The following is a 27,199-nucleotide window of genomic DNA, read 5'->3' on the forward strand; positions in this document are numbered from 1 at the left end:
ATTCTGCCACCTGGTACTTTTGGATGTGGCCATCATGAGCAAAAAGGATGCCAGCCCAGAAGCTGCACATGAAGAGCCATGTACTAGGCCCTCAAGGGCTCTGTTCCAAGGAGATGCTCTCTGGAGCTGTACAACTTGGAGGCAGCAGCAGCAGAAGGTCCTCTGGCAGAACCACCAGCCTAGGATGGACGTGTCTCTTCCCGAGGTAGGATCGCTAATGCTCCATTGGAACATCTGGCCTAATGTGATTCCAGAGACATGGTGTCTTAGAGTGTAAAGTCAGTTTCTTGTTGTATCTGAGTTCCATCTCTCTCCCACTTCCTTAAGCCTCTAGAATAAAGTGGCCACATTGCTGTGCTATATTCCTAGATGAAAGAGCTCCAGAGTTCTGGGTCAGTCTAAACACGAAACAGTAACTATTATTAGTGGGTGGAGAAAAAATAATCAGGCCCCAAAGCTCTGAGTACCCTAATAGCAGGTGACTTCCAATGTATGCTGCTGCTCTGAGCAAGCCAGGGAAATCCACCCGTAACTCCAGGGCCAGCCCCCAAATCAGTCATGCCAGTAATGCAAACCTAACGCTGAATGCAACTTGTGCCCATTGTCACCTTTTCCCTTGTATTGACAAGAGAACCAGGCAGCTGGGCTGGTGGGGGGAGGGACCTGGATCCTTCATCATGTATCCTAGAAGTCATGTTCTTCTTTTTTCTGATACCTAGAAGGAACCATTCCACAGTTCCTTCCTATGTCAAAGAAGAAGAAATTTGTTAAGGGTTTGCCTCTCACCTAAAGATTTCTTGAACCATGTTTAGATAAATTTCTGCATTATTTCCTTAGCTTATCTAATTGAAGCTTTTTTTTTTTTCCAGGCTCCGACAGCAGTTTTGCTGTAGGCTTCCTTCTTGCCCATATGTGCTATCCTGAAGGCCACCACTCTGCCTCCTCTGAGCAAACACGCTACTTAACACTTCCTTTCTAGTAATCTGCTCATGAGAAGCCACACACTTGGAGACACGCAGAGGAACACATAAAAAGCCCCATGGTGAAGAGTCTTGCCAACCAGTCCTCGTATTGTTTCAGGACTCCATACTTCCAGGAACCTTCCTTGCCCTTTGACCTCACCATTTCTTTTCCCCTTCTTCCCTCCTCCACCTCCCCAGCCCGGCTTCCTCCCCATGTTCTGGCCTCCCTCCTGTTGGTCTCTAGCCCAGAACAAAGGAAGGGGTGGTCTACCTTATATGCCACTTTGGAGGGACATCTCTTGCCGAGGCCTAGCGGTGGTGACATGAGAGTCAGCATTTCATACATCTCAGTGTAATGGATGCGGCCACTGCTCATGGAGGGGTGGTAAGTGGGGACGGGGCGGGTGGGCAGGGCGGGGAAAGGAAGTGGGGAGAAGGATGCAGACCAGGAGGAAGGGAGAACAGGCATTCCCAGAGAGCCAAAACAAAACAAACAAAATAATACAGAAAACAGGAGAAGAGAAACAAAACAAAATGGACAAACAGAAAAAGAATAGGAAACCTGTTAATCAAGGCAAATTGTACACGTGACTCCATCCTGGTGCGGATTTATATCACGCCCCACACAGACCCGGGAACGTTGGTGGCAACCCTTTGGTCCCTGTGACTCTGCTGCGGAGCCATGGGGACTCGTTTTCTCCTCACGGAGGATCATCACCTACTTCGCTCTTCACTGTCTCCATCCCCCATACAACACAAGCCTGTTTTCAATTCCCAGGGCTGTGTGCGAGCGGTATAAAATGGATAGACGGTGCTCCAGCCACGGGTTAGGATCTCTGGCCCCAGCTGGGATGGGGCCTCGACCTGCGTGTCAGGCCCTTCTCCTCCTCTGAACCCACAGGCGGAACATCGTGTATCCCCCTCTGTGGCGCGTGTGCAGCAGGAGGCGGCAACTTGCACTGGAAGTGGTGCGCTGCTTGTCGGAGCCGTTGCTTCCACCTGGCTCTGCAGGGAGGAGTGCTCTTTACTCCCGGCATGCCCCAGGGCGACGGCATGCTGGGGACAGAAGAGACCAAACCAGGAGGAGGTGGAGGAGTGTCTCGCATGCATGCTGCCCTCCCGGCTCTCCCCACATGCGGCTGCAGGTGGCACCGGGGCAGAGTTTAAAGAGTCGCAGCAGAGGCAGCTATTCTTTGGCTTCCCGAGTACAGGGATCACTGTGTCACCACCCCAAGCCAGCTCCTTCCCATGGCCCCGGCTGGCATCTTCCTGGGCCTACGTCTTCTGCCAGCTGCAGGACGGGCTATGCCCGGGGGGCCCACCCTTCTCTCCTGCAGCACCAGAGAGGCTTCCTGAGCTAGCGGGCTTGGCCGTGGGTGGTGGCGTGGCAGAGCTGCTCCTGGTCCAGCTCCCAGGGTCTGGCAGAGTTGAAGAGGGGGGTCCTATGTGCCTCTGAACAAGGTCCTTGGTCTCACACACAAGCAGTGATGCGGCAGTTATGACAGACCCCTCAGTCCCCTCAATGATATAGAGAGACCCCTAAGGCAAGAAATCACTCAGAAGTCTTCACCGCCTACAGAGACCTCCACAGACCCCCTGAGTGACTGCATTCTTCCACACCCCACCAAGCCTACACTCTCCTGCCACTCTCACCTCCTGCCCTGACTTGGTTTCTCACCTCCTTTCTGTCCTCGAGCTTTTACAACCCCTTCCGGCCAAACTATTCAGGGGCCGGAGGGTGGGCAGAGGTAGGGACAACTAGGATCACATTTTGCTACATTACATGTGGGAGAAAGATGCTACTTTTCACCAAAAGGAGGTTCTCTGTTCTTCAGTGAAGGGAAACCAGTGAAGACGTCTGCATTCTCTGGAGGACAGAGAGGTCCTTCTGGTGAAATCTACAGATTAGATGGAGTGGGGAGAGAGACAGTGTGTGTGTGTGTGTGTGTGTGTGTGTGTGTGTGTGTGTGTGTGTGTGTGTGTGTGTGTGTAGACACATGACTGTGTGCTTGTGTAGGAAAGTGAGAGGAGTCAAATCGGCTTTCTGATTTAAGTCCTCGTTTTCTGCCTTCCCCCCCCAAAATGTGCTCTTCTTCCTTATGTAACAGCTGCTGGTTCTGGAAGGGGTTGGACCTCTTTAAACTCAAAGGAAAGCAACATGAAGGTTCCCTCATGTGGCGCAGTGGTGGTGGAGCGAAAGGAGAGGCAGTTTCGAAGTTGCACCCCGCCGCCGGTCATGGCTGGGGACTGGGAGGCAAACCTTGCAAGCCACCCTGTAGGGGCAGTTCTCTCCCAGGCCCAGAGGTGGCGAGATCACCCGCACTAATTTGTACATATCCTTATACGGGATCCTGCCGCTGTAAAGGAAGCACAGGTGGGTTAATAGGACACTCAGAGAAGGGTGGGAAAGACATGCCAGTTTAGCCGTGATGTTGGGGACTGGAAGAGGAAGAGCAGCTTTTTCCCTTGGGCCTGGTAAAACGGGACCAGGAGAGACAGAGCAGTGAGCCTCTGAGAACCACCACCTTGCTGAACTGCACTGCCCCCATTTTCTAAGGAAATCAGAACCTGTCCAGTGCCCAGAGGGGCTGCCGAATGACCAAGAGCACCTCGAGATGCCTATCTGGCCCACATTTGGCCAGATGCAGAAAAACGGACCCTGGCTTGAGCCAGGCCTTGAAGAACACAGCCTGAGAGTTCACACAAATGCCTCTGACAGCTGTCAAGAGCAGATGCCAGGCTGCCGTGAAGAGGACTGCCCAACTGTTTGCTTTTCGCAGACATTGATTACACTCACTTACTCAGACCCGCTTGTCAGGGGCAGTGGGAAGTCAGCATCTTTCCGAAGACTGCGAGAGACAAATTTCCCATTAGGCTAATTAGCAAGGAGCTCAGTTGGCACAAGGGAATTTGCAAAGGGCTTTGCTTTCCCTCGGCGGCAGATTGTTCCTGAGTTCAGCTTGGGCAAGCTCTGCGCCTCTCTGCGGGAGCCTGCCTGGATCTGGGCTGGGAGAGCGGCCTGGGAGGGAGCCGCGGACACTCCCTCTCCGGCTGTGCGGCTGCCAGCCAGTCCACAGGCAGCCTGGCCAGATCCAGCCAGAATTCCAGGAACAGTGTGACCTGCCTCAACAACCTTCTTCCATAAGGGCCTGCTAGAGAGTCCTTTCCGTGAGAAGGACAGAATCAGCTACTGATTCGTTTTCAGCTACTAAAGCATCTGCTCTGTCAGAGACCAGAACAAGGAAGCAACATCCCAGTATGGCCTGTGGTTTCCACTGGAAATGATGAACACACGTGTCCACCTCTGAGCATCCAGTCCTTGCCCGCAGCCATGTGAGGCTGTGCCTCAGCTTTACTCTTTCCAGCCTTTTCTTGACTTTGGTGTTAATTCCTCCTCTTTTTCTAGATAGCAGCTCACTGGTACTTCAAGTCTCTTGATTCTTGAGAGGAAGTTCATTTAACCATTTGTTCTTTGTTTCTTATTGAGATTGGGATGTGGGTGGGTTGGTACTGCCTATAAGCTGGTGTGTCCTGCATCCTGTATCAGTCTTCTTTTTGAAGACATTGGCTCACGTTATCCCTGTCAGTTCTTCCCCCTGCATCTCAAAAAGAAGGCCAATAAACCTCTAACCAGAACGCGATGCTGTGAATTTCAAAGCAGAAGAGATTCTCCATTCTATTTTTGCTCTCTCACAGCTCCTGTGTCTGAGTCTCATGTTTTTTTTTTTTAAGTCCTCCTGGAATCATTTCTTCCCAGAAGCTGGAATGAGTGGGGAGGAGCACATTCAACGCACATGGTATTTGGGTCCCTCGGTAATAGGAAAGTGCAGGAAGCTGGGGTTTCAGAGAGCTAAGGACACCTGAGTGAGGCCAGGTGAGCAATGAACTTTTCTGCTAGGAGTTCTCTCAGGTGAGTGAAGACATCCCTTCTCAGGCTCCCAATCTCATGGCCATCCATGCTTTATAAACCAATTTTCCATAATTTCCGGTTGCTTTCCTGTATAGTTATTGTCAGTTATAATAACAGTTACATACATGATTTCACATAAGCCATACTACCACCCGTCAGAGCAGCAGGTATCGTTACCACCATTTAGAGTAGTTAAATGACTTGTCCAAAGCCACAGGGCTGATTTGATGCAAGCCCTGCCTACATTCCCTCAAACACATCACCTATGGCTTTCTAAGCAGCCATCTGCCAGGAAGTAGATCCAGAGAGTAAAAGCCATTGCTCAGCCATTGAAATATGCATGGATTTAGAGAACTCTGTGCCCTAAGTCATTAATAATTACTGAGGGGAAGAGGAATTCTGATTCACTCTTCCAACACTTGACCCAAGTTCGACAGCCTCACAGGAGGACAGGTTTTGGGAAGAGTCTCAGATTATGAAGGGGCCCCAGGTGGAAGCACTGTGGGCCATTCCTGTGAAGGACAGCATTTCTGGTCGTATCTTCAGAAGGGAACCAGAATGCGTGGATTGGTGAGCTAAGATCCTAGAACTAAAATGACGTGGGACATAAAAGTTCCTGTGAAGTAAGCTCTTACTGAACAGTCACCCTGTCCTCCACCATGAGGGGCCAAAACACTGCTTCTGTCCTTCTAAAGCAGGGATCAGCAAACTTGTTCTGTAAAGGGTCAGGTAATGCTGTTAATTTGGAAGGTCACACTGTCTTTGTCACAACCCTACAACTCTTCCTTACAGTGTGAAAGCTACCACAGATGATACATATGAGTGGGTGTGGCTGTGTTCTAATAAAACTTTACTTACACAGACAGGCAGTGTACCATGTTTAGCCCTAAAGCTGAAGTTTGCCAACCCCTGCTCTGAAGCCCAGAAGGCACATCATTTAAGAAATACTGGATGGTGAAAGAAACCGGGGGGAGGTTACTCACGAAAATTCCTGCCATTAATTCAATTCCATGCAGTAAAAATCCTCAAGTGTTTAGGGAATCAGTTGGAAGAACAATTTGCTCAGATTTTTACATAATTTCAGTCATCTCAAACTGTGTCTTTCGAAAGGGATGAGTGATAAAATGCTGATGTCACTTACTGTGATGGCCAGATGTTCCTCTGGCCCAAAAAATTCCTGTCAACCCACCCCTCTCCCCGCTCCAGTGACTCAAAGGAGTCTACTAACCATTGGCAGGGGAAAAAAAAAAAAAAGAAAAAGATTACTGGAAGCCCCTTTGGTGACTGAAACCAAATACTCTGAGGCACAGATTGTGTGATGGGATTGGCAAAGAAAAGGAAAGCCTGTCACAGAAGGAATGAGAGGGAAAAGGAAGATAAAGAAGTTATGTTTTTGATGACTGGCTGGACACCAGAGCCAATCTGAGGGCCTAGGCTCTTCCACAGGCCACGATTGAAAGGAATCTCCTCTCCTTCTGTAACAGGCAGGCCTTTAGGTGGCTCTGGTTCCAACCCCTTCCTTGGGAACTCCAGAGGCCCTTCATATGGGCCTCCCTGGGATGGCCGCGAGGCCTACGCACCATGCAGCTCTGTCATATTCTGCCCAGACGCGGACAAACTCGTCCAAGTGGTGAGGCCCTAGGATGGATGAGTCCCGAGTCAGGTACTCAAAGTTGTCCATGATGACGGCCACAAACAGGTTGAGCATCTGGAGGGCATGGGGGAGAAGAGGAGTTAGGTAGGGCAAACCTAACCCAGTAAGACAGGCCTCAAGGCAAATAAAGAATTCAAAAGTGGTTGAGGCCAAAGTTTCTAACTCAAGCACTGCTGATCTGGCTGAACGCAACATGCTTTCATTATAATTTCCACACATTCCATTGTGTGAGCATTATTATTTCACTTTTCAATGCCACTTTATATTTGCAAAGAACCCCACAAAAAGAGTCCCTTTATTATCTGTCCAATTAATTTGTACTGCAGCAAAGGGAGCAGGAACAGCAACAATATTCTCAAAGCCAAGGCCTGACACTGGCCCTCCCTTCTAGCCTCCCCAAACCCCAGCCCTTGTTGCCAACAAACGAACTGGTAAGATGTCTTAGAGCTGACTTCCTGGCTTACTGTGTGAGGACCTGGAAGCCACTCATGGCCGGAAGTGGCTTCTGAGACCCTATTGTCTCACTTATTTGCACAACATTTGCACTGCATTCATTATACATCTGCTGTGCTACAGAGATCCAGGTCCTAAGGATGGGAAAAAAAAGGTTTGTCCAGAGATACATTCCAAGGCCTAGCACATTGCTTAAAACATAGTAGGCCTTCACCTGTTCTTGAATATTGTTAAAGACTTAGTATTTAGCAGGGACTGTGATGTATGAGGACCATACAAATGCTATACAATTTTTTAGGAGCCATTTAAGAAGCGTACACAGGTTACAATGGGATCAAAAAGGAGTATGAATGAATTTCACATAATTTCCAGTTCATGAAATATTATCCATCTTTTGATTTTTTCCTTAACCATTTAAGACTATAAAAACCACTAGCTTATGGGCCATAAAATAAAAAAAGTGGCAAACCAGATTTGACCCATGGGCTATAGTTTCCCCCTGGTCTAGGTTTTGCGGTAGGCAACAGAATCCACTAAAGAGGTTTAAAGAGGAGAAGACCTAGGTATACTTTATCCAGAAGGAACCCTTGGCAGCAGGGAGATATGTGGGCAGTTTTGTGGTACTCCTGAACCAAGCCAGTAGCGGGACAATAGTGTAGACAGAATTGAGAGAACTAGACCACACTGAATAGCACTGTTTTGTCATTTCTTGGCTGCCTAGAACTCATTTACTATACATCTGGTCTCTTGAGGAACCCCCCCCCCCCCCCCCCATTCCCCGTTAATATGGTTCAGTGGGATACCACCTATGGCCCAGGTCTCAGTCATTGAACCCCATTTTCCTGGGCCACAGTGATTGGTGATCCAATCAGGGTCAATAAAGTGGTATTGAACCTTCTGGGCAATGGACTTGTTCTTCCCTGTGAATCTTGAATGTGTGAGGACTGGGGTTCTAGAGCTGCTGCTACAGTTATCTTGGATCCACAGGATGGGGGTGTTTGGGAAAAGAGCCCACATGGAGGAGCCTGGAGGAAGAGACCCATAAATAAAGAAACCTACTCCTGGTGATGTCGTCGTAGGGCCAGGTCAAGCCTCCTTATGTCTCTCCTGCCCCAAGACTCTTCCTTTACATATGCCCGTAAAACCCCTTTTTGCTTAGGCCAGATGTAGCTGGGCATTCTTTCACTCACGGATGAAAAAGTCCTGCCTGAGAGAGAGCACTGGCTGACGGGGCGAGAGAATTGGATCTCTGTTGACTCCCAGGTGAAGTGGCCTGGTGGGTGAAGGTGTCGGGTATGCAGACAGCATACAAGATTAGAGAAAGTCTGGAGACAGGACGTGGTTGGAGTCTTCTCCACAACAGAGAGAGGCTGCTGGCTGCTTCCCAACAACCAGTCTCATTCCTGCCTGCCTGCCTTCATTTTCCCCTGTCCCATTGTCTAGAATATAAGTGGATGCCTAGTGGTCTAGCCCCTGGAGGTGCTGTCTGGGGTGCTGACCACGCCATGGAATGACCACAACAAGCCTGTACTGCCTTCCTACAGACTTCACTGGTGTGCCAGGGAAATAAACATCTCTTTTAGTTAAGTCACACTTGTTCAGGGAGTTCTGTCTCATGAAAGCTGAACCTAATCCTAGCACGGGCTGGGCCTTTCTGTCACTGAGATGGGAGCCACAGTGAATATATATATTCAATCACTGCCTGGGTTCTAAAGCAGTTTCCACATATCCACACATTTGTCTTACACTCCTTTCAAGGTACTTAATGTTAATGAAACAGTATTATCATTGCTTTATATTTGCATAGTCTTTTACAGTGTGGTGAGCTCACTCACAGCTATTGTTTTAATGCCTCTCTCACCTTGTGAGCTGGGCTTAATTATATCAGCCCTTCGAGGACACAAGTGCTTTCCTAGACACATTTGTATTCTCAGCTCCAAGCAAACAGCCTGGTACATCATAGCAGATCAGGAAGTCTAGAGTGGTTGGCTTGAGTTAAGAAGCTGTGTGACTTGCCCAAGGTCATCAAGTCAGTCTCATGTGGAGCTGAGGTTTGAAAGCAGATCATCTCATACTGAATATAGCCTCTTTAAAAATAACATTAGTGTGAATTATGCAGTACCTTCCATCTCAAGATTCTGGGTACCTTTATAGTCTCTAATTAATTTCCCAGTTATATCTTGGTTTCTCTTAAATATTTATGATCAAACACTTACACCATGTAGGATAAAGCAGAGATGTCCACATGCCTTTCTACCTGCTCCACATCACCCCTACAGCAGCCCCATCAACAAGCACTGAGACCACTGAATGCCTTTCTTCCTTGGACTCCAGTTGACAGAGCAACTGTAACCCACTCATGGTTTCTCCCCAGTGCCTCTACACTGTTTTGTGTTTTCTTTTTCGTTGAAAACCTTTCACACCCACAGAGTGTATTAAAATAAATACTTGCTCACCGTGCAAATAAGAACCCTTATTATCAAGTCATTTTTCCTCCCATTTAAAGAAGCTACAAAAGGGACAGTGTTTTGACCAGTCTACAACAGCAACAAAGCCAAGGCCACAAGGTAGGCTTCCCAAGTCTCTAGTTGGCTCACTCCCTGCTATGTCAGCCTGCTGACCACCCTCCAAAGTCTGCCTGCAAGCCCACTTTTCCACACCAGAGGGCTGAACATGTGGCAAATCCCCTCATGCTCACGTTAGGGAAGTAGAAATGCCTGGACAGGAGATAATTCAGTCCTGCACGCTGTGAAATGAACCATTTCTCAGTGGTAATGTTTTAGTTTTAGACTTGCATAGCCAGTGACATTAGCAGTGAAGCCAAGCTGAGGGATGTCAGCATGGCCAGAAACATCAGACTGACCCTTTAATAACTGATCTGGCAGCAACTTGTCCATGACTGTTCAGGGTAGGGATGTGTGGATACTGGAGTGCCGATTCATGCTTTTCTACCAAAAAGAATTAAGTAGGCACCTAGGGCTTCTCACCATTTTCAAAGTGGGTATGCTCCACATATTTCACTTTATATTTACTAATGCCCAAAACAATCATTTCCTTTCATGTCTCTCAAGCTGGCTGTCATTAAACATAATGACAGAAAAGAGACCACATCTATTACATTGTATATTGTCATTACTCTATGCTTATTAATGCTACTACTTTGTATTTCAAAGGTACCATTTCTCTTTTGGAAGTCTCCAAAAGAGAAAGAAGATATTCTTAGTCCTCCCTCTAAGATAAAATGCCTGTAGTATAGAGAAGAAAGATTTCCTCTGGGTCACAACAGATTCAACATGAAGCTCAATACTCTGTTTCCTAAACTCCCCTCCACTTGTCATCCCTTCTCACAATAATCCTTCCCTAGAAGCAGCAAGAACTGTCCAGTGTCAGCCATGGGGAATCACCCTCCCAGGAGTCTGCTAAGCATCCTGGCCTTTAAGAGTTCCCTGGAAGGGACCTGGGTGGCTCAGTTGGTTGAGCATCTAATTCTTGATCTTGTCTCAGGTCATGATCTTACTGTTTGTTAGTTTAAGCCCCGCATTGGGCTCTGTACTTGGCAGTGTGGAGCCTGCTTGGGATTTTCTCTTTCTCCTCTCTCACTGCTCCTCCCCTGCTCTCTCTCCCTCTCTTTCAAAATAAATAAACTTAAAAAAGAGTTCCTTGGAGGATGGAGCAGGATAGGGTAGAGTGGGCCACAGCTCAAGCCCAGAGCACAGGGTTTGCTCACCAAGAAGGAACAGAAGAAGATGAAGGAGACGAAGTAAACATAGGCCAGATCGGTGCCACAGCGCTCATTCTCATTCTGCCCTGATGGTGCAGTGGTGTCGGGCTCACAGCCTTTCTCTCCAAGGCACGACAGCATTATCTCCTGCCAGGCCTCACCCGTGGCACTCCTGAGCCCAAAAGAGATTTTGTTTAGTAGTATCAGGCCCGTGTGTCTCATCTTCTCCCTGGCCCTCTTTCCCAATTCACCCACCCCTTTCTCTTCTCTGCAGGTTCCTTTTGTGACCAGTTAGCCTCCCTCAGTACTTTCTATCCAGAGGAGAGTGCCAAGGAGGTCTCTCATGGGATCTGTGACCTCACTCACTACTTCTCTGTCTTTTCAGGAGTCTCTGCTGATAGTGGTAGAGATAGTGATGGGACTCTCTAAGGCCCCACATAAACCTGGCCATCCAGGGTTTTGGCCCTTAAATGGAATTTGGTCTGCAGGAAACTGTCCTCACCTTCCTTACTCAGAGTCCTCATACACGTGTTCTGAACTTGCAATTTACAAATTAACTTCTGAGCCAAAGATGTTGAGGAAACTTTCTCTTGTCATTAGAGCAGATTTTCAGAGACACTCCTCACCCCTGCCTCTACTCTACTGTGCATTCTAATAGGATCAGAACAAGCAGAACAAGGAGACAGACAGGAGGAAAACGCAGACAAACTTTGTCTCCCTTGACAAGAAAGCTGCAGCTATAAGAGTTACACATCCAGGGGCGCCTGGGTGGCTCAGTCAGTTAAGTGTTCAACTTCAGCTCAGGTATTGATCTCATGGTTCGTGAGTTCAAGCCCCATGTCAGGCTCTGTGCTGACAGCTCAGAGCCTGGAGCCTGTTTCAGATTTTGTGTCTCCCTCTCTCTCTGCTCTTCCCCTATTCATGCTCTGTCTCTGTCTCAAAAATAAATAAACTATATATATATATATATATAAAAAGAGTTACGCATCCAGGTACCTGAAGAGTAACATGAGGGACCCAAAGAAACTCCGGAAGTTGTTGTGCCGGTTGATGTGACTCTCCTCATCTAATTTTATGTTTCCAAACACCTTGAAAAGAAAAACGACAAAAAAAGAGCATTACTGAGCTGTGTGATGTTTCCTGCATGTGTTAGATGCACCTCATCTAACAGGGTTGGCCAATCCACATGCATGGCCTTTCCCAATGGCCTAATCCTGAGGCCGATAACTCGAACCCTGACAGGCTGATGGATCCTATGCTTCTGGCCACATATGAACAAGTAGTTATATTCTTCTGCAGCACAGAGGAAGGACCAAAGACCATAGAAGGCAAGATCTTTCTGAGGTCACTCTGCCTGTACGTAGTTCCTCCCACACCTAATTTAGTCTTTTTACTTCCATGGTACCTGTCACCATGGTACTCAAGCAATCCATCAGACATACCCCCTAAAAGAAGTGTGGCGAAGGAGCTACCCCTCTCTTCCTGTCTCAGGTAGTAATGATGGGAATATGTGTATTTGCAGAAGACAGCTTGGGCAGGCACTGCCCTGGAATTTGCAAGCAGAGCAGCACCTCTATCTTCCTTGGATATGTGCCCATTCAGAGTCAAATTTCAGAAAGTCAATACATCTGCAATCCAGAGTCCATGAGAATGACACAAAGCAAAGTCCAGGCCAATAGGATGAAGAAAGTCAGGACAACTGGGTACTTAGAAAAGGAGAAAGAAAATGAATTTGGGCAGATCTGCCTATAGAATGAGTTTACTAATCTGCTTTTGGTCACTGAGCTCAGAATTCGGTCACCATGCAAATTCACATGAAAGAAAAAAAGAAGGGAAAACTCCGAGATCTTTATCCACAGACAGTGAATAATGTTGAACTCAGACCCTATGTCTCTTCAGATAAGAAGGGTGCCCTTCCACATGCACTTTCCTCCCAACCATGTTTCCGACATCAGGATCCACTCTCACAAGTCAATGTTGGTACAACCAAAGGCTTACAGGCCACTTTTCCAGCCATTTGAGACAATCTCCAGCCTATATTTAACATACTTCAGTTTATCTAATATATGCTAAACGGAACACATATTTCCCTCGAACAGTATTTAGAATGTGCAATTGAGGAACAATCTCTGCCCCCAGCTATTTTACTCAAGTACCTCCCACTGACACCTGCTTTGGAAATTTGTTCTCAACACTGTTTTTCAAAACCCAAATACTACTTGTCTCTCAGGGAGAATGGAAGTGGCAAGGTAGGCAGCACACAGGAAGATAGGAAGGAGGAAGATAAGAGGGTGGAGGGCCCGCAAACAGACAAATAGTAGCACTGAAAAAATCCCCAACAACCACATTTAGTTCTAGGCACCCCAGGAGGAAACTGTCACACATCCTTACCTGTGTCCACATCCCCCTCTCTCCTTTTCACCCTCTTGGTCCCACATCCACAATCTATCACATCACCATCCATACAACTTACAATGTTTTTTTTTTTTTTTTTCTACTTACGACAGTCCTGAACCCATCATAAAGGGTTCTCATTATGATTTTCTCAAACACCTTATCCAGTTATCAACTAGTTGGAGGGCACACGGTGATTTTGCATGAGTTATGTGTGTAACAGTCAAAGAAACTGATGCTGTTTTGACTCCACTATAGTTTTCAAGCCAAAAATGTATAAATACATATTTATGATGAAGGCAGTTTTTAAAATTCCATTTTTTTTTTTAGCTTTTCACTTAGTCCTTGTCCCAGACCAAATTTCCTACACCAAAAGGGCATGAAAGAAAAAGAAGGAACACTGAGACCCACCAAAAAACTTAATGGAAGCACAAGCTTAAATCTACTTTCACTTGGAATCCCAGAACTTTAGAACACAAAAGGACTTGTGAAGACATCTATCCAACTTGTCTACTGTACTGGTGAAGGTGTTAAGGCCCAGAGAGGTTCAGTGACTTGACCAAGTTTGTACAGCTAGTCAGTGGAGGAGCTGAGGCTGAAAGCCTCAAGTGACTCCTTCCTTCCTTCTTCAGATTCCTCGGCAAAGTTGTCTTCTTCCAAGATGCCTGTGAAAGTTCAGAATAATGGTTCTTCTCATAGATTCATCCTGCTCCTATTTGTTTTTCTAATACTGGTCTCCTGCCTTTATGTGTTTCTGTTTGGATGGCTCCCTCTGCTTCATTACGACTGTACCAGATACAATTTCTCTAGCCACAAGCTATGTGTCTGCATTGTGCAAGGTGTGGGGTTTCTATCATGGACTAGAATAGAAGGATGGCTCTCTAAAGGCAAGTCACAGTGGGAAAGCCATTTGTGTCCCTGTGTAATGGAAATAGTGCTCTTATTTTTTGGAAAGAAGTCTAAGGGCACTAAAATATTAGACACTGCCATTATTGTAAATATCACAGATTCAGGACTGAACAGCTCCCACCTCCCACTAACGGGCCAAAGAAATACTTGTATTTGCTTGTGGTGGGAGGGGAGAGAACACGTAGAACACGGAGAAGATGGGGTGTAGAGCAGACAGAGCTGATTTTAAATCTCAACTCTCCCACTTCCTGAGTTGTAAGTTACTTAACCATGTTAAGTGTCAGTGGAGACAATGAAACCTACCCATAAACATTTTCACATCATTTTTGAATATATTAGTCCCATATTGTGCGTGTGCCTGCAGACAGGGAGGAAGAATGGGATTAGAGCAGACATTCAGGACAGTGTTTGGCACACCCAGGAATTCACGTAATGGTAAATAGCATTAGCATCATTGTCAGCAAAAATGCTAATAGTTTAGTACTAGAGATGGTGTTATTCTAGTTTATTTTGATTAAAGATGAAAAGGAGGTAAGGATTATTTTAAGCATGGGCAAAAATTTAAGTTTTGTTTGGCTGTTCAGGACCATTACATTCTGGAACCAAATATTTGAGAGTCAGAAGGGACTTCACAGGCATCATCAAGCTTATCATAAATTTCAGTAGGGATTCTGCTTACAGTACAGCCCTGACACCATTGTGGCATTTCTACTGAAATATCTTCATTAAAGGAGAACTCACTACTTCTCAACTGAGTTTCACACTTTTTGACACCTGACATTCGATCGGATTCTGGGAGAACAAAATCTCTTCAGTAGTGCGGTTAGGAATGAACAAAATTAAGAAGGGTATACAAGAGAGAGAGGAACATAAGGAAGAGACATTTCAGAGATGCTTTGGCAAAAGGCTGCTGACACAGCAAGCATGGGAGGTGTGTGCAGTGGCTCCAGATGGTGGGCCCTATTGAGAAAGCAGCTGGCAGTCCAAAGGCAGCCAGACTGCCTGACTGCAGGAGACCGCCACTTGGCTGAATTTCCCTGCCAGGGTTTAGTCTCAACATCTCCAAGTCAGAAAGTTAGCTTCTCTGAAACAAGCAGACAGTCCAGTGTGTCCAACTGGATAGGTTCATGGGCTATATTGCTGACTGTTTACAGTAGGAGTCCACCTGCCACAAATGACAGTCGCTTTAGAAAGATCTTATGGTATCTTCTGCCCATCGGGCCTCTGCCTACCTGCATAAATATCCAGGGTGGGAAACTGATCCACTTCTCAACTCTGCAACTGGGAAGGATGTGGTAAGCCAAGAGAGCTGTCTGGGAAGCTGCATAGCCCTTTAAGAGGAATCAGTAGGCACATGGCCCTTGGGGTCCCTAGGATTAGGCAGGCTGCTAGGATCCCCTTGAGTTGTTGCCAGTGGTAGGTCTTAGGTCCTAAATCTCAGCCATTCAGGACTTAACTCAGATATATTTCTGTTGCTGTATACACGGGAACAACCATCTGACCTTCTTTTAGGTCTAGCTCAGATATGGGTGATGCTGAGAAATGGATCATCATAAGCCTCACCCCCTCCTTGGTCTCATGGGGGACCTCTCTGGCTAGGAACACTGGTCACCTTTGCTTTAGTCCTGTTGTTGTGTCCACAGAAGTCCTGCTACTTGTAAGTCAGCACCATGATCTGATAACCTCAGATGAGACCCCTGTACCAGACCACTGCGAATACCTTGGCAACCTGAGTGGGGAACCGTGCATATGTAAGATTCCCAAGGTGTCATTGCAGTAAGATCTTGAGAGCATGCCTGTGGGCAAGAAGGGGCTCAAGGCACCCTCCATTGTGGATGCTCAGGCTGGTGAGCCAGTGACAATCTGGGCAATAACTGTCCCCAACCAGGCCCCGGTATACAAGCTCACCTGCATCCCAATGATGGCATAGATGAAGAAAAGCATGGCAATCAAAAGGCAGACATAGGGGAGGGCCTGGAAAGAAAGCAGAGACAGGACCATGAATTCAAAGGGAGGCAGCTCACAGGTTCCACACCCACAGTTACAGGCAGTACTAGAACTCTTGCCCTGAAGTGGATTTAAATGGAGGGCTAGGACTCTGTTCCCTGGGCTATTCTGATGTGGAGTACCACACTTTTGCAGATGTCCATGTCCTCTGACAAATATGTAAGCTATTGTCCATCAAGAGGCTTGTCATTCCCCTTCTGTCAAGAATATTCATTCACCCAGAAGTGTGGCCCAGATCTCTAAGGAGAGCTGGGGAAACTTCCTGGGATGAATCCCGCTTTGCATGCAGAATCTTAATAACCCAGACAGTTGTGATGCAAATTAATAGAAACCACCTAGCTTTCACCCCCAAATACCTGTGTTACCCCTTTCCACTCCCTCACTCAATGCCAAGCCCATAATAGAGAATCTGGAAGCAAAGAAACTGGCTAAGGGTCTCAGTTGTTGGTCAGTTCCTTCCTAGAAGACCCCTTCATCTTCTGATGAAACATCTTTTTCCAATGTTTAAGCCTCCTGACACTTCACTACGTATCAAAGCAAAATTCCAAAAAACCCTGTGAGTATTAGCCACCACAAAACCCTGTCATGAAGCCGTGCAGCACAGAATTCTGTATCGTGCAAGCTAGCTGCCACTGTGTGATAACATTTCAATTACAGGGGTGAAGGGGGCAAGTGAACGGGATGTGAGGTAGGGAACTGCCTACCTACAGAGAAGTGGCTGGGGGAGACTGTAGGGTAGTTCGGTTTGGGGGTCAGGGAGGGCTCTATATCTGGGGGTGATCTCCCTGCTGACATGGAAGCCTCTCTCCTTTTCCATTCAGGAAGCTTCCCGGAAGACCATGCAGCTAGGAGTCTCCACTCTATCCTGAGCGTGAGCAGCATGAATCCCAGGAGACTAGTTGAAGGCTTTCAGACTGAGGGGGCAGGGCAGGGCTTATCAACAGAGCTAACTAAATGAAGAGCCTTCGAAGACTTTTATAATAGACTTTAAAATCAAGGATAAAATTAAAATGCAACCGAGTTGCCAAGAGAATCCCCCTCTCCAGTGAGGTGCTGCTCCCAGGATCTGTGAAGAGAAATGGCTGCCTTTCACGGGGCCATGTGAAGACTCTGTCTGCCGAAAGGAGAGGGCAGGGAGGCAGGTTTCTTACCACTTGACATGCTGCTGCCTTCTATCACCTTCTGCTTACTTTCTGCCTTTATTCTACCTTCTATACTCCAAAGTCTCCAGTCCCTAGCCCATCTCTCCCTACCCCACACCCCGATCCCAGCTTTTGGGAAAAGATCAAAGATTCATTCTCATCTCCTTTCTTATCATGTTACAAATTCTAACTCAAAATAAGGATAAAGAGGGAAGAACGAAGTAGGAGCCAGTGGTTGGAGAACTGGGCTATGCTCACGGCCAGGGAGGGGGCAGCTTGGGTAGGCCATGGCCCTGGGCAGTTTATACTGTGTGGCTCCTTGCTGTGTGTTTGCAGAGGCAGCTTTTGTTAAGCTGACTTTCAGAAAACAATTTCTATACTGTGTCCTGGGACTGTTCCCAAAAGGAAACACCTATCCATCACAGTGTCACCAGGGGGCTGACTCATCTTGTCTTCACTGTTCTACAGTCACTGCAATAAGACAACCATTTGGCCATCAGTTTTTGACACGCTTTCTTTTTGCCTTCAACAGTATGCACTTTTACAGAGAACTGGCGAGCATGATAATGTGACAGGCTGACATATACTTCTTGAGAGACTCACTAACTGTAACTTGTTCAAAAGGTCTCTAATAAAAAGGTTTTAAGAGTGTCTCATGTATCAGATTATAAATCCAAATTCACCTGAGACTCAGTCAATTCTTGCTAAGGTTTTAGATTTCCCCTCTGTCATGTGGCTTTGGAAAAATTCTTTCCATTGAGGTGAGGCCTCTGTGGGAGTTATGACACCAAACAATTACTCTGGATATGATAAAAATGTCAAGGTTGCCTGTAGGAGCCTAAACATCCTTACAACTGTTCTCATATATCAAACATGCAGGATCTCGATGGAAAATAAGTCAGTAATGATGGTGTAGGGTGCACACTTTTCCAAATGATGAGAAACCACTAAATTCACTGGCTTAACCTCTTTATTTAAAATAAACAGTCAAAATAAAGGAGATAATTTAGTAAATTCATGATTTCTCATCTTTGAATCAATTTCATCAAATTTATTTTTAAAGCTTTTTTTTTTTTTTAAAGAAAGAGAGGGAGTGAGCATGGGTGAGCAGGGGAAGGGCAGAGGGAGAGGGAGAGAAAGAATCTTAAGCAGGCTTCATGGCCAACATGGAGCCTGCCTCAGGACTCAGCTGGGGCTTAATCTCATGAACATAAGATCATGACCTGAGCCAAAATCAAGAGTTGGAAGCTTACCCAACTGAACTACTCAGGCACCCCCAAAACTTCTTTTTAATAAGAGGAAATAGTAGGCATTTGAACAGCACATAGACTCCCAAAGTCTTAAAAACAAACTATGATATCTGCTATAGCCTGAAGACATTTAAATAGCTTTGGAAAACTTCTTTTACAGAAAGTTTCTGTCATTAAAATGGGTTTCAGGTATCTTTTAAACTTCATTTATTACACCCCCTTGAGACCATTATTATTACTTCTATATACCCCCCGAGACCATTGAAAGAAGCTAACTGCATTAACCTTGCCCAAGCACCCTATTCAATAGTAAGACCCAGAGGTGACCATTAGCATGCCATGCATGCAGTGGTTCAGGAAACACACTGATGAAGACATGGATGGGACTGTATGAATCATCTTGCAATCAAACACAACTCAAGCTTCCTTTGAACACTGTTAATGTGACGTAAAACCACTGGCAAGTCCCTGAAAATGCAGAAGATGCATGACTACAGATGTCTGGCTCTCTACATGGAAGGGATTGCTTGGGGGTGTTTTGGAATACCTGGAAAGAGAACACATCTCATAAAACGGGACTCAGTGACCAAAGAAGGGACCTGAGTTATAACGTGGAGGCATTTTTCTAGAATGAGATTCTCTCCAGTGAAACACAAGCTGACTGCTGCATGACTGAGCTGCATTATAACTAAGCACTGCTGTATTTATTTAATGCTTCTGACAAACATTCATTCCTAGAAGTGAAGGGACCAGGGTAATGACACTGTGTGGCCCAGCTGTGCTGTCTGAGAAGAAAGAGAGGAGGATCTGGTGCTGCTTACCTTAAAGGACTGTACAAAGGTCCAAAGTAAAATACGGATGGTATAGCCCTGACGTAGAAGCTTGATGAGACGGGCAGCTCGGAAGAGCTTCAGAAAGCTCATATTGAAGCCACTGGTGTTCACCAGCTGGTGGACCAAAATGAAGCATATAATTAGTGACATTACAGTCATTTAGCAAAAACTAAGCACTAATATTTGCATATGTATCCCTCATTCAGATCATAGAACTGGACACAGATTCTGTCTTGTTTTCAACCCCATCTTCAACTGATGGGCCAGTGAGGACCATCTCCTTAAGCCTTCCCAGGCCTGCCCTCTCTTCCCAGAAAGAAGGGTATGGGTAGGACCCAAGAAGAATGTCCTGTATATATCAGACAAAACTAGCCTCCCTCATCTTCTACATGGCCCTGGTGGTCCTAACTGCACTTAGATGCCCAAAAACAGACCTAATAACCCCTCCAGGACATATGATGGCCTTTCAACATTCAAAGAGAGTTAAGATGAGCCCTCCAAGTCTTCTTCAGGATAAACAATTGTAGGGTAACAATTCAGGTCTAACAACTATGATGATAAGGATACTATACCTCTCTTGTGCCTCCTAAAGAATCTAGCAGGACACTGTGTACACGAGCCCTCTTGTGGTACGCTCTATTGCACTCACCCCATTAGGTAGTTGCTGTTTGAGTCATGCAAATGAAACAAAACCTTCAATGAGATCCAGTGCCCCTCCAATGTTTGCATTTTTCTGGCTGATGCTTGGGAGTGAGGAAATGAACTCCCAACACTGAGAAAGCTACATATTTGGCTGGATGAGTTAAAAATGGGCTGTATGCACAGAGGACTTTTTTATGTTATTCCAGGGCCAACCTTAAAGACAAAAAAGTCTGAGCCACTCACCTTGCTGTCTGTCAGAATTATTTCTGTGATACTGCCAATCACGGTGATAAAGTCAAAGATATTCCACGTGTCTCGAAAATAGTTCTGCCATGTGAATTCGGTCATAGGAACATCAGAAAAAGGAGGAAAAGAAAAAGAAATGGTGAAGAGACATCTTTTGTTACAGAAGTTTGTAACTTGGAATGAAAACTTGTCAATTCACGTACAAGGTCATTCTAACTTTGCCTTGGTTTCCTATGTCTAACCGAAAATGCCATTTCTCCCTTCCTGATTTGGGAACTTCTCATTTGGGAAGCAGTCTCATCACTACTTGTTTTTGAAGCTGTCAATCAAAAGCTACATAAAATATATATAAGAAAATGATTTGTGGCCAAGAACAGTATAAAGTCCAAAAAAGGAAAGATCATTGTTACCAATAAGGCAATAAAATTATTTACAAAATTACTCTAAGGAGTTCTACAACTTTTAAGTCATCTATACTATATCATGTGACCCTATAAATATATAGTTCTGAATTTCAACTATTAATAAAAGTCACAGATGTTCTAAGTGATTAAAGGTCAAAGATGTGCCAAAAATCTCTAACTCCATGGGGCAATAGGGAAAACAGACTTCACCTTTCCCCTCTTTCTCTGCTTTGTTACAGCTTTTGAGTAATAAAATGCGTGTGTTGAAGGAAATGAAGGAGAAATAAAGGACCTGGAAAATGCACCAACCATGGAACACTCTGCTTAACAGAGAGAGTAGGCTTTCCTCCCATCTCCAGTGCTCAGGTGAACACAGACCTTGGACTATATTCCTTAAAAGAAACAGAATACTTGGGTTTCCAAAGTCACTGGCTTGTCCGTGGACAATACCTCTCACAGGAGACTCTCAGAGCACAGCTAAAGTTAACCCCCCTACCCTCGCAATGAGCATTAGTGAATTTTATGACATGTGCCAGATATGGGGTAGTCCCTTGGCATTCTTTCAGTTCATTTGTTTCTCCCATAGATCCTACAGGTATGTCATGATTGATTCATAAAATACTCAGTGGCAGGAGTGGCAAGAAGAATCAGCAGAGACACGCAGTAGTGAGAGCAGAAGAGTGTGGTAAGAGCAAAAGCTACCTTTATTGAGCACCTACCCAAGACTAGAGCCTTAAATACCTTGAGTACATTGCCTCACTGGGTAAACGCAGCAAGGTGTCTAAGGCCATAAGGCAGCTATTGTGATCCTCATTTTGAAAGACAAAACTAAGGCTAAGAGAGGCTCATCTGCTGGGCATGTAGAGAAACAGGGTACACAATCTCACAAACTCACTTTCTGTGAAGAGTACCTACTTCCTCATGAGTGGAACTAATTGAGTCTCTGAGTTCATCATTTCTCAGGACTCTGCTATTCCCAACCTGGGGTGAGTTTCTGAATTCTTAGACAGGCCCTCATCTAGTAGAGAGAACACGAATCTGGGTCTTAGAGGACAGAAGCTCTGGATTCCAGTTCAAGGAGCTTTAGTGTAGTGTAGACTAGTGGATTACTGTGGCCGGAGCATGGGCTTTCAACTCAGATTAGACCACAATCTGAATGCTGGCTCTGCCTTTTAGTAACCTTGGGCAAAGTACTGAATCTTCTTGAGTCCTAACCCATCCATAAAAGAAACTGTAACGCCTATCTAAAAGAGTTGTTATAAAGCTAAAATGAAGAATATATAAGGAGTTTGGTACTTAATATGGCAACCACTGTATGTTCATTCTCTCCCTCTTTTTTCTTCTTCCTTTTTTATTCCCATCCCACTTTCTAATTCTACTGCCTTTTATTGTGTCATCTTCTTTTTAAGTTTATTTATTTTTTATTTTGAGAGAGAGAAAGAGAAAGATATTGAATGTGAGCAGAGGAGGACAGAGAGAAAGGAAGAGAGATCCCAAGCAGGCTCTGAACTGCCAGAGCAGAGCCTGACATGGGGCTCGAACCCATGAATCATGAGATCATGACCTGGGTCCAAATCAAGAGTCAGATGCTTATGGGACTGAGACACCCAGGTGCCCCTATTGTGTCATCTTTAAAAAAGCTATACTATTTTTCTGAACTTCAATTTCCTCATTTAAATGAACAGCATCAACAATGATAATGATGGCATCTGCCACGTGTACTTCAGAGTCTAACAAAATAGTATACATTACGGTATTTTGAAAACCTAGAGTTCTGTATCAGTGTAAAGACTTGTTTAGAACTAGTGGTGCCTCTTAATGGATGAAAATGCCTCTAGCCCTTGAATGAAAATATGGAGGTGAGGGTGGAAAGGAGGGGAGTTAAGCTTGTAAGTATATATGTAGCATTCACTGTAATTAACACACAGTTGGGGACTTAAGTCCCAGGCAATGTCAATAGTACATGCAAGTAATCAAGATGCATAGAAAAACTTTCCCTGTTGTGGCACCAGCTTCTCCCTCACTCTGCTCACCCTGCTCAGGGGCTAGACTGTATTATAAAGGCATCTTTGTTGGTGGCAATTTGTTTTTACTTTTTTATTTCCTCAAGTCTCAAAATATTCAAAGGAGAGTCAAGCAAACAACAATAGAGCCACCTGCGATGGGTTCTCTTCAACTCCCCTCCTCAAACCATCAAGTCAATGACTTCTCAAAGACCCATCAGGAGACCAACAGCACCCCCTACAATCAACACTCAAAATTATCAGGCCCAGCCTAGAGTTCCTGCTAAAACTGCTACCAGACAAATCCTTTTTCAGATAATAAGCAAAGTTTCTTTTCTTGCAGGAAAAGCCACATACACACATAATTTGAAACGGTAGCTCACACACTAAATAAGTGTGAAACAGCTGTCAAGTGGGTTTGTCTGCATCCCACTGATCTCACTGTAAACGACGAAACAAGGAGGGGGGTGGCAGAGGGATGATTTTGTTTATAAGACACTGAAGCAAAGGGCTAGGTTTGCTTAACACTGTTGAGAGCAGGCGCAAGAATGTGCCAAACAATTACAATTAATAAATAGTTGAGGAAAAGTAAGACTCAATACAAGAAAAACCCATCCCAATCCCCTCAAACCTAATTCCAGTAAAGCTACCTACCAACCTATCTTCTCCCCCACCCCCCACACACTTTAAAGGTCATTAGCCTTTGTAAATTTAAGCAAAAAACATTTATTTTTGTAGGCAGAAATTATGTTTCCTATAACTAATGGGAGGAGGGCAATTAGGTAAAATCTAGTATCTGCTATGTTTGAGGCCAAGAGGGACAGGTATATTCCCATTTGAATTATAAAATCTTACACCTTCTACCAATAAACAAACACTCAGGGCTTATGAGTCCAATCTTTGTTTTGTTCCTATCAACAAATAAAGTGCGGTTCTAGCAAGACCCAATGACTGTCACCCTTGACCACTGACAGAACCTAAAGCACCAGAACTGATGGCTAGATGAGTCTGGAGCTGAGGATCCTCTGCCCTTTCTCCTGACACCCTCCCACATCCTCTGGTCTCTAAGGCAGTTTACTGAGCAGTTGAAACCGGCTCACAATTAGGTCAGGTGTGTGAACCATTTTTGGAATAGCAGTAACCACTCCCCTTCCAACAAAGGCTGGGAATGCCTCCAAAAGGAAGGGAAGACAAGTGTGATGCTGGGATAAATGCCATGACATACCAAGAAGCCAAACGCGATGATCTTTAGGACACATTCCAGGGAAAACACCATGGTGAAGGCAATATTCAGGTACTTCAGGGCCAGTTCATAGGTACAGGGAGCAGAGTAGTACTGCCAAGAAGAGAAAAGAGGAGAAAAAGAATCAAACCCTTAAGGTGATGGGGGTATTCTTTGTCACCTAGGCTGGCCATCTCTTATCCCTGCCCTGGGGGGACACTCTGGTGTGTGGTGTCAGAGGAGAGACTGACATCGAATGCTGGAGAGGAGGATGACGGATCCCATGCGGCAGGACAAAACAAAACAGAGGAAAGCACGGACCATGTCCAGCTGTGGCTACTTATTAGCAAAATAGCCAGTCTTCCTAGAGATGAAGGTGGGCAGGGCAGAAACATTTTCTAGAGTCTATTACTTTATTATTCGATAAGATCAAACCTCTTCCAACGCTTGTTTAGAATCCCATGATCATCTAGATCACACATTTCCACTCTTGTCTGAAGCCGACTGCCATCAGCACCTCTGGTCCCGGGAGCTACTGTACTGCTATGCTACGGTATGTCTCACTCCATTTTGCCCCAAAGACCCAGAAGCTGGGCTACTGAATGGGGAAGATCACAAAGATATTCCACAGCGAAAAAGGAGGTAAGGAGGCAACAGACTTGAATGCTGGAGTGTCTTCCTGGTGTCTCGAGCGCACATGCAATTGCTCTGTGGGGGAACAGGCCCCAAGGCTCAGTCTGCCGAATGCCTCCCAGCCACCGTCCCTCACCTTCATCATCAGCACGACAGTGTTCAAGGCGATCATGGCCATAATGGTGTACTCAAAGGATGGCGACACCACGAAGTGCCAGACGCGGTACTGGAAGGTGTGCCTGTTCTGTGGCATGTAGCGGGTGAGAGGCTTGGCGCTGATGGCAAAGTCGATGCATGCCCTCTGAAGGAAAGTCACAGCTATTAGCTCAAACTCAACCTCCCTAAACCTTGCACATTGGTGGGCTCTCTGTTAGGTGGCTAGAAAAACAGGCCAGTATATGAAAACAAAGGTAGGTCTAGACAAGCAAAAGGAAAATTGGCGACAGGGATTGGGTAGACAAAACTACTGGTGGGTGGTCACTTTTAAATGAATACATAGCACTGGGATATCACATGGGATACGGACTTGATGGTTGCTAGTAATGTCCTTTTACACAGCCTGTGGCTGAGATGATTAGGCAGGAAGCCTTACCTGATGCTCTCGGTCAGAAGTAAAAATCTATCTCCCCATGCATTCCCAGAGCACTTTATTTGTATTTCTCTCATAGTCTCGAACAGTCTCAGGTTCCATCCCATTACAAAAATAATGAACCCTACAATGTGCCAGATCTATGCTTGTTACTGGAAAGGCAGCAATAAGCAAACCACATCCCCTATCCTTATAGCAAATACATGCCACAGAGGGACAGAGCCAGGTAAGCAAATGTGTTAATGTAATTTTGGCACACATCTTTTACCATGACTTCTAGACTATTCACTGCATAAGGGGAGGGACTACATCTTAAACCTTCCAGTTCTCTGTGCCTCATGCCTAAGTCTTAATAAAAGATCTGGTTCTTAAAAAAAATTTTTTTTAATGTTTTATTTATTTTTGATACAGAGGGAGACAGAGCATGAGAGGGGGAGGGTCAAAGAGAGAAGGAGACACGGAACTGGAAGCAGGCTCCAGGCTCTGAGCTAGCTGTCAGTACAGAGCCCGATGCGGGGCTCCAACCCACGAACGTGAGATCTGACCTGAGCCGAAGTTGGAGGCTTAACCGACTGAGCCACCCAGGCGCCCCAAGATCTGGTTCTTAAAAAAAAGTTTACTTAATGGCTGACTAATTAATTTTTTCCATCTTCTCTCTGTTCTTTTTTTTATAAAGTCAAGAAAATTCAATCTCCCTTCTTCCCACTGCTGTTTCAAGAGCCCTTTCTGGAGCCCCTGCTGTCCCATGCTCTAGACCAGTTGTTCTAGACCAGTTGTTTTATTACCTCATTCTTCTCCAGGCTGCACTCCTCCATCATCTTGTCCCCTTGTTCCTGGAAGGTGATGATGATGAGAGCCACAAAGATATTGACAAAGAAAAAAGGGAAGACCACAAAGTAGACCACGTAGAAGATGGACATCTCCATGCGGTTGCTGCGGCTTGGTCCTCGGTCTTCCTCTGTCACATCAACAGAATGCTGTAAGACTCTGTAGGGACAGAATGAGGGGGCTTGGATGGTGGATGGCAATCTTGGCAGTGGCTCTGACTTAAGGCTTCGTTAGGAGATGTACCACCTATTATATTTTCTTATGTGACCTCCTTGACTTTGCAGATCCACCGTAATTTTTAGGGTCCATAATCAAGTTGGTGAAGATCCAGTGACGACTCCCCCACCCCGATCCATTGCTTTTTCTAGGCCCTGTTCCATCATGCATCCAACTGGTAAGCAACAGAGAGACATTATTTTGTAGCTTAGGTTGTCATATTCAATACCAAGAGACCCCTGGATTTCCATTTGGCATATTGCCAACTAGAGTAAGCTGCCAGAAAGTAGGGTCCTAGTAATTGCTAAGCCTCTGAAAAATCAGCCATCAGCAGCCTAAGAAACTGCAGTCTGCTGTCTTCTTCATAGAGGTGTGATCGCACAAAGCGTCTCTGAATTCTTCCAGCTCATTCTTAACCCTCAATCCAAAGGTGAAGGGCCAACATGGAAGATAAATTTATCTAAAGTAGTCCCCAGGATTCTTCTAAGGGGTGGAGAGCTGTTCAAAACTCATTTGTTCTACAAGAGTCAGATGACTCCACTCAACTCCTCAACTGGCTAAAACAATAAGAGTTTCAAATATCTCTGACTTCGTTATCTCCCTCTTGATTTTTGCTTTTTTTCATTCCTCCTCTCACCCACTCATAACCACATGCTTTCCCTGGTACTAATAACAAAGGGCTAGCCTCGTTCATCTTGAATAAGCTTCTCAAGGCAAACACGTGGTCCTATCCCAGCTCACAGACAAGCATGCCAACTCAAACCCATCACTCACTGAGGCCATCCTTCCCCTGTGGAGACAGTGAAGAGGGTCAGCAGGGCCCAGATAATGTTGTCGTAGTGGAATTCATGGCGCTTCCATTCCCGGCCTTTCACCTCCATCTTGTTTTTCTCATGATCTACATAGTTGCCTCTAAAACCAGAGTACAAATGAAATAAGGCCTCTTCACTATAGCTCATGGGAGAGTACGCAAATTCTACAAACTTCAATCATGTGGCTAAGTAATAATCAGAATACAAATGCAAGGGAGAAAGCAGTATATCATTAAAGGCAGTCTATCATTGCAGAAAAAAGTGGCATTTGGTGCCCAGTAGACATGGAAGATGAAATCCTAATCCGTTTACTAGTCACTGTATAACCTTGAGCAGTTTAAACTTTCTGAGCCTCAGCTTCCACATCTA

General features: G+C 45.5%; 1 protein-coding gene across 1 annotated transcript in view; it reads right to left on the reverse strand.

The window, feature by feature from the left end:
• CACNA1E (calcium voltage-gated channel subunit alpha1 E) overlaps window positions 1-27,199 on the reverse strand; it is a 496,040-nt gene that overhangs the window by 17,191 nt on the left and 451,650 nt on the right. The window contains exons 31-41 of the mRNA XM_029935255.1: window positions 26,793-26,930; window positions 25,760-25,961; window positions 24,522-24,686; window positions 23,756-23,866; window positions 20,121-20,204; window positions 19,224-19,349; window positions 15,912-15,977; window positions 11,697-11,788; window positions 10,707-10,872; window positions 6,453-6,580; window positions 1,234-1,330 (exon numbers count right to left, since the gene is read on the reverse strand). Coding sequence (XP_029791115.1) covers window positions 1,234-1,330; window positions 6,453-6,580; window positions 10,707-10,872; window positions 11,697-11,788; window positions 15,912-15,977; window positions 19,224-19,349; window positions 20,121-20,204; window positions 23,756-23,866; window positions 24,522-24,686; window positions 25,760-25,961; window positions 26,793-26,930 — 1,375 coding nt within the window. The remainder of the gene's footprint in view (window positions 1-1,233; window positions 1,331-6,452; window positions 6,581-10,706; window positions 10,873-11,696; window positions 11,789-15,911; window positions 15,978-19,223; window positions 19,350-20,120; window positions 20,205-23,755; window positions 23,867-24,521; window positions 24,687-25,759; window positions 25,962-26,792; window positions 26,931-27,199) is intronic.

The sequence above is a fragment of the Suricata suricatta genome, chromosome 3 (genome assembly GCF_006229205.1).
Source record: "Suricata suricatta isolate VVHF042 chromosome 3, meerkat_22Aug2017_6uvM2_HiC, whole genome shotgun sequence".
NCBI classification, from domain to species: Eukaryota; Metazoa; Chordata; class Mammalia; order Carnivora; family Herpestidae; genus Suricata; species Suricata suricatta.